Source organism: Telopea speciosissima, chromosome 6 (genome assembly GCF_018873765.1).
Source record: "Telopea speciosissima isolate NSW1024214 ecotype Mountain lineage chromosome 6, Tspe_v1, whole genome shotgun sequence".
Lineage (NCBI taxonomy): Eukaryota > Viridiplantae > Streptophyta > Magnoliopsida > Proteales > Proteaceae > Telopea > Telopea speciosissima.
Genome location: NC_057921.1, coordinates 58,142,281 through 58,157,817, shown reverse-complemented (window position 1 = coordinate 58,157,817; position 15,537 = coordinate 58,142,281). Strand labels below are relative to the sequence as shown.

The window sequence follows — 15,537 nt, the reverse complement described above, 5'->3', positions numbered from 1 at the left end:
TTCATCTCGGCCAATTGTTGTAAAAATTTACTAGTGTTGCAACAAATGTTGTAAGAAGTACAGATCTACGAAGGTGAAACTTCCTAAGATCTCTGTGGCCTGCACCTGTGTCTTCTACACCTGGGGATGGGATTAACCACGATCGGGGTTGTTTTGTCAAGGATAGAGGGTCTTCAGAATCTGGCCATTCCTCCTCTTCTCCAATGATTGACTCAAGCTCATCCACCTCATCTGGTTCTCTTCACTCCCAGAAGAAGAGGGGTAAAGCTACGGGGAAACACCATGCGAACACTAGCAGTACTAGAAGCAAAAGGAAAAGGCAGGAATCGAGGTTTGATTATATTGGCTCGGTGAACCAAGCTGAACTTGATATTATACAAAACTTTTCCAATGACATTCTTAAGATGGTGGATTCGCTTGAGGCACTATCCAAGAAATTAAGAAGTTGGCTATATGAGTTAAAGACGGACAAGGAATTTCATGCTTCTTCCCAGAAGAAGAGATCCATCCTTATCTCTGAAGCTGAGAATGTGGGACACCAAACAATGCATCGCCAGACTCGTGAGGCTACGGATATTCCTTCTACTTCGGGTCAGCACAGGAAGCAGAGTTGCGAGGACTCCATGAAGGACTCCAAAAAGCAATTCAATTGGCAGGAGAGAAAATGATCGTGTGGACTGACTCGCAGGAGATTAGGAATTGGCTCACTTGCCCTGATAATCATCCTTGGCCGTATCAGTTCTTTACATGGTTATATGACATTTCACATCTTATTACAATTATTGGGTCTGTAATAATTTTGAAACAACCTAGATCCTATACAGAACCTGTGGATAGGCTTGCTAGATTTGCTAGGATTAATTCTACATCTTCGGACTGTTTAGATGACAATGTTCCTATTATGTTTAATTAAAGCAGTTGATTTTTCATCAAAAAATACAAAAGAAACACCATCATTTACAACTGCTAAGTAAATAATAAAACCAAAGCATTCAAATACAAACCCAGAGCCAGTAAAGGGTCGTTTTGAACTGCCTCTCCCTTCATGGCTTACTCTTAAAATTCAAACACTAGAATATTCTATCCAATTGGAGAAGCGAAGAAATCCGTACAAAATCTTACGATACCTTTTCTTTTCTTAACAAACAAACATGCCCTAAAGTAGTAGTTAAATTTTGACTCAAATTCCACAACTCCACGGTTCAGAGACCTTCCTACATTGATCTGGATGAAATTCAACCGGCATTCAAGATTTATCATTCATATGAAGTTGCATTGCAGCAATAAGCAATACCCACCCCCTTTCCCCATATCAGCTTATTGAAAGAAAATTTTGGCCGTCATCAACTCATCTTTTTGTAAATTAATATGCATTTTGGAAGCCATAAAAAGAACAAAAACAACTTACTTTCGCAATTTCAGCAAGCTTTCACCCCAAGAGAAATAGCATATGGGGTGCTCTTTCTTAGGCTTCTCCTCTATCTTCCTCAAAGGGCCACCACAAAAAACAAAAATAAACAATGATTCTTATTCAATAAATCAACAAATGAACTGTACATCTGTGCCGAAGCATGTCCTCTTTGCCTTGTAAAGGACACCAACTCCCCCACATTGGATGGTTGCAGCTCCCGGGACATCCAAACCAGCCCTGGTCCAAGCATACAGAAAACTGTAGCGAGCTAAGCACTTTTCATCAAAAATCAGAGCACCAATTTCCCTGTATGAAATCCCAATCCCACTGCTCAACCAAATATCTTTTTTTGGGGAAGGAAAGTGAGGTATGTGCTGACCTGACGAGATCACAGAGAAGCAACAACGAGATTTACATCTTTAGCAATGTAGCTCACAGTTCCACTTCCTGGAGGTCATCCGCCAAACTGACACCATTCATGGCCATGCGCATTTGAGAAGGATCACTAGGCATAAACATTGATGGTGGCATGCCCAATGTCTCTCCTAGAGGCTTTATTTCAGTTGTCTTGGGAGTATCAAATGTATTGGAAATCCCTCCACTCCATGATGCTGTTCGCCGTGAGCGGTGAGCAAGAGATCCATTACCATTTTCATTAGCTCCCACCCCCGCGTTTGTAGGGGTGATGTCACCCATGCTGGGGAACCGTTGCATAGGTGGTGATGGTAACGATGGTGTTGACGAGATCGATGACTCTGATGCAACGGATGTTGAAGGATCGTCCTTCGTCGCTGCAGTTACGTGCATGCCTTCTATTGCATTGTCTGTTGGTACACCCGAGGCTATGGGTGTTGGAATGAAAAATTTGGCATTTGCACCAGCTGCAGGTTTTGCAGCTGGAACAGAAGCTGATTGGAACGAGTTTGCTGGGGTACCACCACCTTTATTGAAGGTGTCAACATACCTGTGGAGAGTCCAGTGCAGAGGAGTTCCATCAAGTTCACATCGGGAAACAAAATGAGGAAGTCAATCATATGTTTTCAGGAAAGCAAACAACGAAGTGAAATGTCCAAACAATATTGCATTGTCAGGCATAATAAGTGGAGGGATGAACCAAGCAGTAAGTCCACTTGGGGTATCCAATGCTAAAGAGATGAACTAATCACTCGTCACAGAATTTTTTCTTTCCTTACAAGATTTTTCTCTTAATAATCCAGGATATAAAATATCTCTTAATAGATGGACTGGTGATCTAGACATCCTTGATCTTTAGAGTCGGAAAACACCTTATGCGGTAATGACCACATGGGAGACCTCACTCGGACATGTGTGGCTCTCAGGGAACCTCATGATTCCTTGAAGCTGTAACACCAGGACACTATGTTTGACACCTCAAAAGAAAGCCATCTTAGAATGCATCTCTTCCATACTCAGGTGACATAGCATTGAAGGTAAATCAATGAATGCAGATATCTTCAGCATAAAGAAAAAAGTTGCAAACCATCTACCTTGATCGAATTCCCATTCGTCCACGAGCTGAGAATTGATTGGAACCAGGTGGGATGGGTGGGATCCCTGGACTACGCTCTTGAGTTGGGCTTTTGAATTCGGGCCCTCCATTAGTAGGCAAGCTTTCACTTTTTAAAGCATTTTTTATGTTGTAATCTGACATTCCGTTCTGGAAACTGGCAGTTTGTGGTGGGGGTGGCAGGGCTGCTTCTTCAGCTGGAGGATCAGAGCCTTCCTCCACCCATCGCTTAAGCTTTTCGTCATAATAGAATTTATTCTGTTCTCCCAGTTTAGCCTGTGGTAGCAATACATCATAACCAACAAACGTTTGGGTAAAATAAGGCAGAACAATCAGTTAGAGAAAGGACAATCATTTTAAGAGATTAACCCCAAATAAAGAAAAGAAGGAATACCTGTCGATCTGGGCGAGATTTTGCAACCCACCCCATGGTCTTCTGGAGGATCTGTGAGCCAAATCGACCAAAGCGAGATGGTCCACCAGAGACTGACGATTTGCCTCGTGCATGAGAGGCTCCTTCCTTCGATGGATCAACCTGACCCCATAAATTATCAGCAGATTCGAGAATATGAAGCCATAAAGTTTATACATGACAAACCCATCTCTCCCTAGAGTGTTGTTACAGAACTTGCATTTAAGGCCTTACAGTATCATGTAGTCTGTTGTTTTGGGCCTGATTTCCAGGTTTTGCAGTTTTAGCTGTTCTATTATGTCATATTTGAGTACTGTTTCTTCCTTTTAATGAAGTTATTCCTCACTTGAAGGAGGGAGAAGGGGGGGGGGGGGGGGAGGGGGTTCCCCGCATCCTGAAAAAGAATTTTCAAGGGTCTTTGGATTGTCACATGTTAAGTTCCCACATTATACATATAGCCCATCATGAATTGGGAAAACAACATCAGCCATTGAACTTTTAAATACGTCCAGAAGAGCAAGCTCCATTTCCCCTGGGGATCAGTTGAAACCACCCCTATTGCTATGTCCCTAGGTAAAAACCATATAAAAGGAAGATGTTCAATTAACACTTCAATTTTTCCTCACAGATTTTACCTCAAAATTTTCCTTTTCACATGATTTTACTTGTAAACAGAGCCTTAGGGCCCGTTTGTTTGCTGGATAAAAGTGGGATAGGCAAAAAGGGGTGGGAAAAGTGTACTATTTCCCCAAAAAATACCAAGGATGTGTGTGTTTGGATACATGGGATGGGAAACTTCCAGACAAGCTCATTAAATGCATTTATTCTTGTCTGGTGAGGTGGCACCCCTCTTTTTCCCACCCCATTCACTTTCAAAGTCCTACCAAAATTGGTAGGACTTTGGCACTATATATGGAAAAGTTACTTTTGAGTCTCTCTCTCCCCTCTTCCTATTTCCTTTCTTTCCCATGGAATCCCACCCCATGTCCATTTCCTCTCTCTCCTACTAAATCCCACTCCACTACAAATGCATTTTACACTATTTCCTTTCCTTTCCTTTCCTTTCCTTGTCAACCCAACCCACAACATATGGGTCCCATCCTCACAAGTTTCCCACCCCTTTTTATCCGGCAAACAAACGGGGCCTTAAAGAAAATGTCATGTGGAAGATTCCAGGATTGCCTAAAATTATTTGGTATATAGCCCTACCACAGGACAAACATGTACATGTGCACACAGTAGACAATTATGTTCAGAAAATAGGAATCATTTCACTCGAGAGGAAATACCAACCTGTCTTGGAGTCCTGCCAAAGTCTGGCTCAGAAATGCTTCTATTGGGCATCATTCTATTGTCACCTTTCCATTCACTTATAGGCTCCATTGATACTGAGGGCATCAACGATGACATGGCCATTGTTGATTGACTATTTGCTATTCTTGTGCCGACTGGAGGATGATCGTGCTCATTATTCTGAAAACTGCTCTGTGATGTTGATGGCATAGGTGGCGGTGTAGCCCCAATCATACGATGAATGGATCTGTCAATGAATGGGAGCAATTTACCCACCAGCTTTGCTGGAGCCAAGTTACTGCTGTATCCACCCTAGATATGGAACAGTGATAATGAATCAATACAAATAGTTTGATTGATAAATGCTTTAACAGGTTCGAAATAAATGGTAGACAGATACCTGCTGGTGCGTTCTTATACGCTCCTCAAGAGAAGATACTAACTGTTTCCATGTCTCCACTTCAGGTGCTCGACCAGTTTTCAGAGACTTCAGTATTGCTTGACAATACCTGAGATAACAGAACATAATTAGAAACAGGAAAAAAATGCAGAGACCAACAGAAGAGGAATATAGACCCACTTACTTCAATGAATCTGAAACTTTCCCCATTTCAGCCAGCATATGGGCATAGATAAGCTTATATGGCTGAAATGGTAGCAGGATAGACTGAGAGTTCCCAAGCACTTTTGAGTATTCGTATAATTCTGTCCTCTGCCCAGATGATCAGCAAAGCTTTATTAACCAGAAAAGCCTCCCAATCTAATTCACTAACTACAATACTAAGAAATGGATCAAGAATGCTCCTGTCTAGTATCTCAAGAGTGGAAACGACAAAAATTTGGAAGATGCAGAAATCAAGAGTTAAATGAAACATACTAACATAGTAACAAACAGCAGGGAGAAAAAAAAGGCAAATGTTAGTATTGACGCAAGATCACTATGCACTTTAATTCCATCCACATAGCCTGATACTTGAAGAGTGCGGACCTCGTTGCTCCATTGCATTCGAGTAGGGACAGCCTCTCCGCAAAGCAGGGTAAGGCTGCGTAAATTATGACCCTCCCCAGACACCGCAGTAGTGGGAGCCTCGTGCACTAGGTATGCCATTGTTTTACATAATAGCTCAATAAATGGACTTCAAACATTACTCATGAGCCACTAAAAACTCATACATTTTACGTGTGAAATGTTTCACCACCAGTCTGCATATTCAATCCCACAATGCCTAGTTGCTACATTAAGGTAATATGACGAGTGAAGCATATCTGAGCATACATTTTCTAAAACCATGCATTGTTCAGCTAATATACCAGAACATAAAAAAAAGTCGGGAGCAACAAGAATTAGAACATCCAGCACAGGGGGGAGAGAGAGAGAGAGTCCTCAGACATTTTGACACCAGTAATAAAAAACAGAACTTGTTGAAGAAGATAGGCCAACTCAAAACAAAACGGTGAGGAATACTGAATTCCAATGAAATACAGGATAAAAAAAAAGCAGATCCAATGTGGTACAAGAAAACTGATTAGTACAAAGCCAAAAAACTTAGGGGTAATGACCTATTTTAGAATGGGTTTAACCATATAAGTAAATCATACCAATGAAAAGTGGAAATTATGAGAGTCAGAGGGGAGCACTAAATACCTGAATAGCCTCAGGGCTAGCATATGTTCGGGGGTATTTCCAGTGGTCTGCACCAATGAGACACAATCTTGCGCTGTCCGAATATGACTCGAAGTTTGCATCAGCGACCAAGTAGCAAGTATGAGCAGCAGAAATCTGTACCATAACTCGTGTAATATAATGACAGTAAACATCTTTAAGGCATGAGAAGATAGAGAGATTCCCAGAACAATAGCATGAGTCTTTTTTGGGATGGGGGTGGAGAAAAATTTGCAAGAGAAGTATAAACTAACGAAGATTTTACCTCGCCTCTTTCCTTCCACAGGCAATCTCCAAGATGAATAATTACAAGCTCATCACCTTTCGTTGGGTTTGCAGTTATAATGGCCAAATTCTCTTCCCAGTCATCTAGCATACTGTTGGACCCAATCTGTTGTCCATCCAAAAAAATTATGAGCTCAGTGAAGCAAAGATTTTCCAAAGGAAGCTCTAAATTTCATGGTAAAAGTTTTCAACATCCCTCCAAACTGCATCCATCATAATGTTTTTGTCTTATTTATGGTCTGGAAAATAACTACAAAGGGTTACATATTGCCATGGAATTAAATTTCATCCATGATTATTTACAATTCTTCAACCTAGCATAACCAAAAAAACGTAGCAAAAGCCAATTTAAGAAGAAAATTTTCAAATTGATATATCATCTGCAGTCAAATGAGATACATTAACATACCTGGGGTGCACCATTATTAGTTCCACTGTCTGTTGAAAACACATCGGCCGGTTGCCCTGCAATTAATAGGCATAATGTCCGTAAAGGTGACCCTGCTATTAATTGGTTATGCGCCATTTGCTTCACAGTATCAACATAGAACTGCATAAATACAAAGGAGACAAGAATGTCAGATGCAGTTAAATATCCAATTTCTTCTTCTCCACATGCAAACCATCTAGAAAAAGGAGTGTCTGAATGACGCCTCTATAGGTGCATTTAGTAGTTGACACCTTATTATAATCGCCACTTGTCTTATTCCCAAAAATTGTTTAAGATAGGGGTGTAAAAGACTTTCAAAAATAATTTGAAAGTGACATCATTATGTCATTATCAAAAGATGTCATTGTCATGCACATTTTTCAAGTACACATGTGAAATGACACTATTACCCTCATTTGGAAAAAAATTGTGTCATACTAAAATAACAACAAAAGTAACGGTACAAATTATTTGACACTTTGAGGTGTGTTAATAAGAAAATCCCAAACTTAAAGGTCTATCTCTTTGATTAAAAATAAGGTAAATTCATTCCAAACATGTTGAATGCTCAAAAGCAGAAGGTTAAATGCGTCATATGAACCTGATCGCCTAGTTGTGAGGCAAGAACGAGCGCAGGTCCCCACAGCTGACCTTCTTGTGCACATTGAAGAGCCTCTTTTGTTCTACCAGAGACAAGGAGGTTTTGTACCTCAACAGCAGTTGCCTAAAATGAAAATGACATTTATATGACAAATAGAAGGCATTACATAAGGAAAGAATAGATGCTTAACGGTTATGACGAACCCGAATTTGTCCTTCAGACGGCATGTTCTGCAAGCAGTGAGTAAGGGCACCATAATGACTTGATTGAAGACCATTTCTTTTAGCAGATGCAAAAAGCTGAGCTACTGCTGCTTCTGGACGGTCGCTTTCCTATTAAAAGAATTGAGAAATCCCAATGAAGGTCAAAAGTCATATTTCTAAATCTGGAAGGTCATGATAAATAACGTTGCTAAGGGCTGCATACGAACATATGTAAAAGGTACTAAAAACATCAACTATGAGTAACAAATAAACCACAAACTGGTTTAGCGGGGAGAATTTGGGAGGAAAATGAAGGCTTTATGGATGAGTCTCTCCCATTTGCAGTTTATTGGAGTGGAACAAGAGATTGTATCATACCCCACCATATGACAAAATTATTATCTCACTTCCCCTATATTATGATCAAGGTTTTAGTTTTTTTCCCCTTTACTCCCCCCTCTCTGATCAATCACAAGAGTAATAGTATCACAAGTGAATACAGATGCATAAGGGGAAAATTCCCAGCAGTAACAAAAACATCCAGACATGAAAATAAACAACATATTACAATCTACAATTCTACATAATTTCAATTCATGTACTTGAGGCAACAGCAGCAAAAGACTTCCACAAGACACCAAGGCCTCCATGTGCCTAATGTGAAAGACACAAAACAAGGTGCACACCAGACAGAAGTGAGGCACAATTTTTACAAAATATTAGCAAAAAATTACACTACAAACAAATAATGTATAATACACACAAATCAGACTGAAGATGTGAAATAATCTTCAACAGTTAACATAGTATGATAACATCACACAACCTTATAGAATCACAAAAATCAACAATAAGTACATTACCAATGTGGAAGACAATAACTCCAAAGTTTTATAGAACATAACAGCGGACAAGATAACAAAGAATGTGCAATAACAAAGCAGGCTCTGTTTGCTCAACCAGAGCAAAATCTCCTATGCATACATCGTTGAACAGAGGCAATAAGCTCACAAAAGCTGCAAATAGGTATATCTATTCTGAATGCCCCAGTAAAATGGTGCTAGGTCCAAGGCAAGGGAATGAGGTACACATATCAAGTAACACAGCTACAATTTTTTCATATTGATGTCTCAGAACTCAAAATTATCTGCAAAACCACTCTATCTTTACTTGTTTCCTTACTTTCCCATTTTGCGGATTCATAAAAACATATTTGTATTATTAAAGATATTTACAAACATTAGTCCAGCATTGCTAGAATGAAACCTAAACAAGTAGGGGCTGCAAGGAATATCTTGGACAAAAGTGGTTGACAGCAAAGCAATTTTCCATTCCCATCGAGTTAAAGGGCTATATCAAAGTGTAAATTAGGGATCCATTGTGGCTAGAAAAATTTTATACATGTCTTTCAGAGAATGATGGGATTGCAGTGAGTTTACCACATGGTTTTTTGTGACATTAAAAGTGTCATGGAGATTATACATAATAGCATTTGTATCATTATGTTTTACCTGTGCGAAAGTGTCTAAGGAGACATTAACGTAAGACTAGAACCTGAATAGGTCTCATCCCTGGCAGGATCAAATAAAAAACCCTCCAATAAACAAGAAATCATATGAGGAAACCAAGAGAACAATTGGAACTCAAATGATAAAAAATTCCCAAAGAATAAGAAAGATAGCAATGGGATCCCAAAGAGAACAATGGGACTTCAAAATTGGTTGGAGAAGAATGATGAGATCTCAATTTAAAGAAATCAGGGTTTGGAATCAAGAACCGATGGAAGGGGATAGGGGAAGGGAATGGCTACCTGAGCGGGCATCTCATCTATCCTATATCAGGATTTTCACAAAGTCTCAAGCCAATATTTCATTAATCAAATTCGTGTACCATGTTGGCCTCCCTACAAACTTATATAGAAGACTCAAAAATAGACTTTTACATTAAAAAAGAAAGGCCTAACCCTATCCTTAACTAATAAGGTAACCTAAATTGACTAAGAAAGTGAAATAATAAAGAAAACAGACTCAAAATAGGACTCTAACTAAACTAATGAAGTAAATCCAGTTTTCCTACTTTCTACCCATATTTTAGGCCTCATTAAATTAACCAGTTACAAAGTAAACCCATGGGATCAAAGTCCCGATACATATATGACCCAACCCAAAGCTTATTTCTACTAAAATAAGCCCTAAGTGACTTAACTACATCAGATAGTCTCCGATTCAAGATCACCCGCTGAATTTTATTTTATTTTTTTTGCTAAAAAGTACTGAAAGAAAGAACTTTCTCAAGCAGATCCTCATGAAGTCAAGAATCTCATCGATAAACTAGATAACTTGCAACACAAAGGAACTGAAAGAAACTTCATGGTATAAACAAGATAAAATTATAATAGATTAGTATAGTTGTTTGTTTTACTTCCAGTAAAGTTACTTCATTGCGACCTAGTGGTTGCAGGTCTGAGTCGGGAAACAAACTTCCCACGAAGCGGGGGTAAGGCTGCGTACATCATGATCCTCCCTAGACCCCGCAGTGGTGGGAGCCTCGTGCACTAGGTACACTCTTTTTTTTACACTCAATACAAGAAGCAAAATACTGAAAAATAATAAGATAATAATTACATAAATATGGCACCAAGAAAGAATGCCAATGCAGGGCGGCCCAATCATTATGAGCAAAAGCTTTCAACAGAACAGACTCTAAAGCAATACCTGAAAGGCAAATAGTTATTAAGTAGTAATAAATTTATAATGAAATAACATGATAACTCAAAAACTTTATGCAATAGAAGTTAACAATGATAAATGGAAGACAATGAGATAACCTTAGCTGAAAGCAAAATGGTTAGGAATGCTAAGAGGGTCTGATACCTTCAGTGCTGGATCAGCGCCAAAAGGAGATCGAAATTTCCCATAATGCTGACAAGCTATTTTCAACAATGAGAGAAGCAATCTCAAAAGTTCACCTTTTCTATAGTCCATATTGGGTGATTCACAGTATGCGATCCTTTCATCAATCCATTTGCTTAATTCTTTGCTTCCAACATTTCCACCAACCAAGGGGCCGGGAAGGGATTGTTGGCACAAAGTACGGAAGTAATCACAAGCACCAACCCCAGTAGTGGTAGCATTAATTTTTTCCATGACAACTTCACTCAGGTTAAGTAGAGAAACAGAGCCTCCTATAGAGTCCTTCAAAAAAATAAACATAAATTTGAGACACTTAGCAGCTGCAATGCTTCTAGGAAAGATAGCTTACATATTGGAATTGTAATAATTTGAAGGAAAACTTAAGTTAGAACCGCTCAGGACCAAACCTGGCTTCCATATGCTGAGTTGGTAGCAAAAGAACTGCTCTCTTTCATGACTATGAGTTTCCCACCAAACCCAAAAGTAACTAGCGAATGTGGGGGACGTCCTGCCGATGACCTCCCCTCATGGGGAATATAAGACTGCTGTGAGCTCGTCTGAAACGGCTGCTGAATGAAATTTGATTTCTGACTGCCATAGTAATCATTTGAGAAATGCACCTGTTGGCTCTGCTCCATCTTTTTTTGATTAATCTGATGAGAGGAGTTCTCAGAAGGAATAAAGCTTCGAAATCCAACCACCCCATTAGTGCTACCATAATTGTGACTTGTTTGCTCAAATAAAGGAATTGCACCAGCAGATTCAAAATGCTGAGCAGTATAATTATTTACAGAACCAGCAGAACCATACAAGCTTCCTGTTTGCTGGTTTCCACTAAAACTAGCCAAAGACTCACTATTAGCAACAGCTTCAGGTTGCCACACATTCATATTTTGTTGAGCAGTATAATTACTTACAGGACCAGCAGAACCATACAAGCCTCCTGTTTGCTGGTTTTCAGTAACACGAGCCACAGACTCACTCTTAGCAGCAGCTTCAGGTTGCCACACATTTTGTTGACTGTAGTAATTTGGAGACCCTGCCCAATCCTGACCTTGGTTATTACCATGCAGGACTTGTGATCCAAAATATTTAAATTGGTCATAATTCTGGTGTAGCTTGTGGTCTTTGTCAGGGAGGAAACTGCCAGTTGAAGGATTCTCATTTTGATTTTGATGGAAACTATCTGTACTTGTTGACTGAGCAGCTTGGGTATAAGACTCCAAGAGGCGCCATTCTTGGGCTATTGTATCATAGTACCAACCAGGGAACTGAGGATCAAATACCATATGTGGGGGATACTCGGTGCTTCCTTGTGACACCTGATTCCAATTAGAGACAGTACCAGTTGTACAACCCTCAGCCATGGTTCCTGCAACAGACTGTGTCGTTTGCTGTAGATAAGAAACCTCTGATCTCTGGTCTGAAACAACATCTCCACCAGTAGCCGTGGCCTTGCTTTCAAAACCAACCTGGTTATTCGCAGTTGCATCATAACCATCTACTTGATGCCACTCCCCAGTACTTGGGTCATACTTCCACCCAGGATAGAGGTTCTCCCAGTTCTGGTTATCATAAAAACCCTGCCAACTGGTAATCTGTTCAGTGGCATTTCCATATGTTTCAGCCTCTTGATACTGCAGGGGGTTAACAGATGTCAAATCTGCGGCTGTGCTTGCTTCAGCGGTAGACGTGACCTTAGAATCAGCGCTTGGATTATCCTGCACCTTTTCAAATGGATCTCCTGAATTGTCTCCCAACACGGTAAAGAAGTCTGAGTATGACCCGAACCCACCGCCACTTTGCTGAGCCGCATCAGTGTGAAATGCACTCCATTGAACCTCCTTCACACTAGTACCCCTAGATCCACTGCTCTTTCTGGTAATGGAATCCGATGCAACTTCTGCCCCCTCAACAACATCATTGGTCACAATAGCATTGTCAAAAGCAAACGAATTAGAAGATACTTCCTTTTCAGGTGCATCTGCAGATGACACAACGGCAGCTTCAGAATGCTTTTCTTCTTTGTCAGCAATCCCGCCCTCACCACTGGAACCGTCTAAGGCAGTGCTAACCTCACCAATGCTCAGGTTTGATAATGCTTTTACCTCATTATAGTCCTCACCATCAGCCAAACCAGAGCCAGATTCTGTAACCGCGATCCCATCATCAACGAGTTTATCGAAGAAGTCCTCATCCGTCTGATCCTCCAACCGAAATGGAGGAGACGCCATCGAATATAATCCTAAATTCCTAATTCCTAACCTCTAAAGTTCTACCTCAAAACTACCGAGTCTCGATCCCACCGAATCAACCAACACCACTGCAATTCAACCCAACACGGCTTAATTTCTTCCTCAAAAACAACTTAGCAAATCCATGAGGAAGCATAAACCAGCTGAAATTCTGAAAATCTAATCTCAACCGTTACCAGAATAACCAGATCCAAAATTCACAAAAACAAAAACCCTATGCATCCAAAATGAAAGGGATATCCAATCGAAACAATAAAATTAGGGCTTTAACCATTCTAAAACCAATCAGAAATCCCAAAACAAGCAGGATTTTCTTAGATCTGCCATCTCAAAAACACAAATTGAAATTGAACAAACAAAATTACTAGTAGCGCCTCACGTTCAACACCGCCGATTGAAACGGGAAAACAAAAAGTAACAATTAAGCTTCAGAAAAAATTTGAATACTTACAAATACGAAGGAAGATTTGTAGAGCGATCAGTGGAGAAACCGCGATGATAGTTGAAGCAGGACAAACCCTCGATTTCCAACAGCCGACATATCATCACCCACCACCAAAAAGCTTTTTTTTTTTTTTTTTTTGGGAATTGTTTTATTTTTAGTTTTATTTTTACCGCCAGATAATCTATAAGTATATAACAGGGAAAATAATTAATGTCAATCTAATGAAATATATATTTAATCAGAGGATCTTGAGCCGTTGATCACATGTGAGAAATGAGAAAAAAACTCAGATTTTCATTATATTTTGGGCCTCGCTGACAGGACGCGTGGTACGCAGGGACTGCCACTGTGGATCCGCTTGTTGCAATACTGGGTTATCCTTACAATATGGATTCCCCAAGGGCAAAACAAAATTTTTTTTTGTTTCATAAACAGATTTTAGAATGAATTCTAAGACAGAAATAGAAATGATTTGACCATAATAGGAAAAAGGGTAGTGGTACCAAATATAAAAAAAAAAAAAAAAAAAACTCATCCAACGGTTTTGATTAGATTAGATAAACAAATTCCAATTTGATAGTTCTGGGAGGGAAGGAGTTGAGATCAGATGGAATTAGATATCTAGGTATAAAAGGGCTAATGGAATCTTGTTTATTGCAGAGTTGTGCGTGGTTAATAAATACTTAGGACTTAGGTATAATCATCTTTAAAAGATAATCATTAAGAAGAGGAAGTCCAAGTACTTAAAGTTTTCATATAGATTATTCACATCTGACGTGGGATTATTACTTTCATCTTTCGCATGAAACCCTATCATAGTTATAGTATCATATTCCTTGTTAAAAGATACATTTTTCTACCTATTCGAAAGTGACAGTCTAGGGATTCCCCTTTACCATGGCTTAAGGAAAACTCGATCCAATCACTTTTATCAATAATTTTTAACAAACCCTAGGTTTATGGTATTTGGATCCTCTCCAACGTGCCAGTGAGCACATTTCGCATCAAACAGTTGGAGCTGTCCGACCCCCCCTCCCAAGGACAGCTCTAGCCATCTGATACAGGCTACACTCATTGGTCAACTAAAGAGGATTTTTTCATAAATTTATACAGGTTAAGGGATGAGTGTGGGGTGTGGGGGGACGTAGTAGTGGTTGGTGGCAATATTATTTTTTGGGTAGCTTAGCTTAAATAGCATATGATGCGGCTTTGCATATAGAATTGGGAACCATGTAATACTTGGAATAATTAAAAGTGCAATGCAGTGCAGTTTGGGGATGAGAGCTTGACGGAAAATTATCTCCTCCAGTTTGTTGACCGGCCCAATTCCCCAGTCCCTCCAATAGGGGGATGGTGGACCCCATCCAGGCAGATTGTTTGGACATGGGTAGAGAGGTCATTTCAACCTCCCTTTGTTAGAGGAACTGGGGAACTGAGCCGGGCAGCCAACTAGAGGTGATAAAGATCCGAGCTTGACACATGAAACGCTTAATACTTGGATTGATTCATTTTTTTTTTTTTTCTCTCTCTTGAGTTTAATACCATTAGATTTAATATCTTTTGTGTGTCGAGCTCTCAACCCCGAATTACACCGCACTGCACCTTTAGGGAAAAGTTCTTGTCGGATGGGCAAAATGGCTAAATCCATTAACCCAAAGGCCTATAATTTTTCTGGTTAATCGAAACCTAAAGGTCTATAATAGGTATTCTTCAAGATAAACCATCTAAAGACTACGGTGCACCAAAATAAAATAAGATCACTTCCATCCTATAAATATCTAAAAACATTACTTTTGACCGACCAGAACCTTTGCATATGATATTGACTTTTGACTTGAATAGATTTTTTCAATGGGGACACATGGTTTTTTGTTTTTTTTAAATGAGAAATGGTGACACATGATGATGTTGCACTGTTATACCAAAGCTTAATTTTTATAAACTCGCCCATCACCATGAGAATGATTTCATATTACGCTGAGAATAATTTCAAATTACGCTTTCAAGAGATTCGGATGACCTTTAAGCCCTTTTTTGTGGGCCTAATCTTTCCCAACTTACCAAATATACCCCGAGTCCCAACTTACCAATGAGAGCAT

The 15,537-nt window shown here is 39.6% G+C and overlaps 1 protein-coding gene across 6 annotated transcripts; it reads right to left on the bottom strand.

Moving 5' to 3' along the window:
• Nucleotides 1-1,355: 1,355 nt before the first annotated feature.
• LOC122664023 (protein transport protein SEC16A homolog) lies at nucleotides 1,356-13,581 on the bottom strand. Of its 6 annotated transcripts, none has more exons than XR_006333263.1 (15): nucleotides 13,445-13,581; nucleotides 11,146-13,144; nucleotides 10,700-11,020; nucleotides 7,827-7,955; nucleotides 7,624-7,746; nucleotides 7,002-7,142; nucleotides 6,573-6,698; nucleotides 6,290-6,424; nucleotides 5,229-5,356; nucleotides 5,045-5,153; nucleotides 4,645-4,956; nucleotides 3,334-3,474; nucleotides 2,920-3,215; nucleotides 1,791-2,375; nucleotides 1,356-1,717 (listed from the first exon to the last, which is right to left on the bottom strand). XR_006333263.1 is itself a non-coding variant. In XM_043859705.1 (15 exons), the coding sequence occupies exons 2-15, from the start codon at nucleotides 12,970-12,972 to the stop codon at nucleotides 1,844-1,846; spliced, it is 4,200 nt and encodes a 1,399-aa protein (XP_043715640.1). In that variant the 5' UTR covers nucleotides 12,973-13,144; nucleotides 13,445-13,581; the 3' UTR covers nucleotides 1,356-1,843. The 6 variants fall into 6 exon arrangements, 3 of the variants coding, with proteins under 3 accessions (XP_043715640.1, XP_043715638.1, XP_043715639.1); XR_006333265.1 differs by having other exon boundaries at nucleotides 1,356-1,669; XR_006333264.1 differs by having other exon boundaries at nucleotides 1,356-1,648.
• Nucleotides 13,582-15,537: the final 1,956 nt, after the last annotated feature.

Coding starts and splice junctions, on each gene's coding strand:
- LOC122664023 (XM_043859703.1), bottom strand. CDS start 12,972: ATGGCGTCTCCTCCATTTCGGTTGGAGGATCAGACGGATGAGGACTTC. Junction 11,021..11,145: donor ACTCAGCATATGGAAGCCAG/GTTTGGTCCTGA, acceptor ATTTTTTTGAAG/GACTCTATAGGAGGCTCTGT. Junction 6,699..7,001: donor CTAATAATGGTGCACCCCAG/GTATGTTAATGT, acceptor GATGGACAACAG/ATTGGGTCCAACAGTATGCT.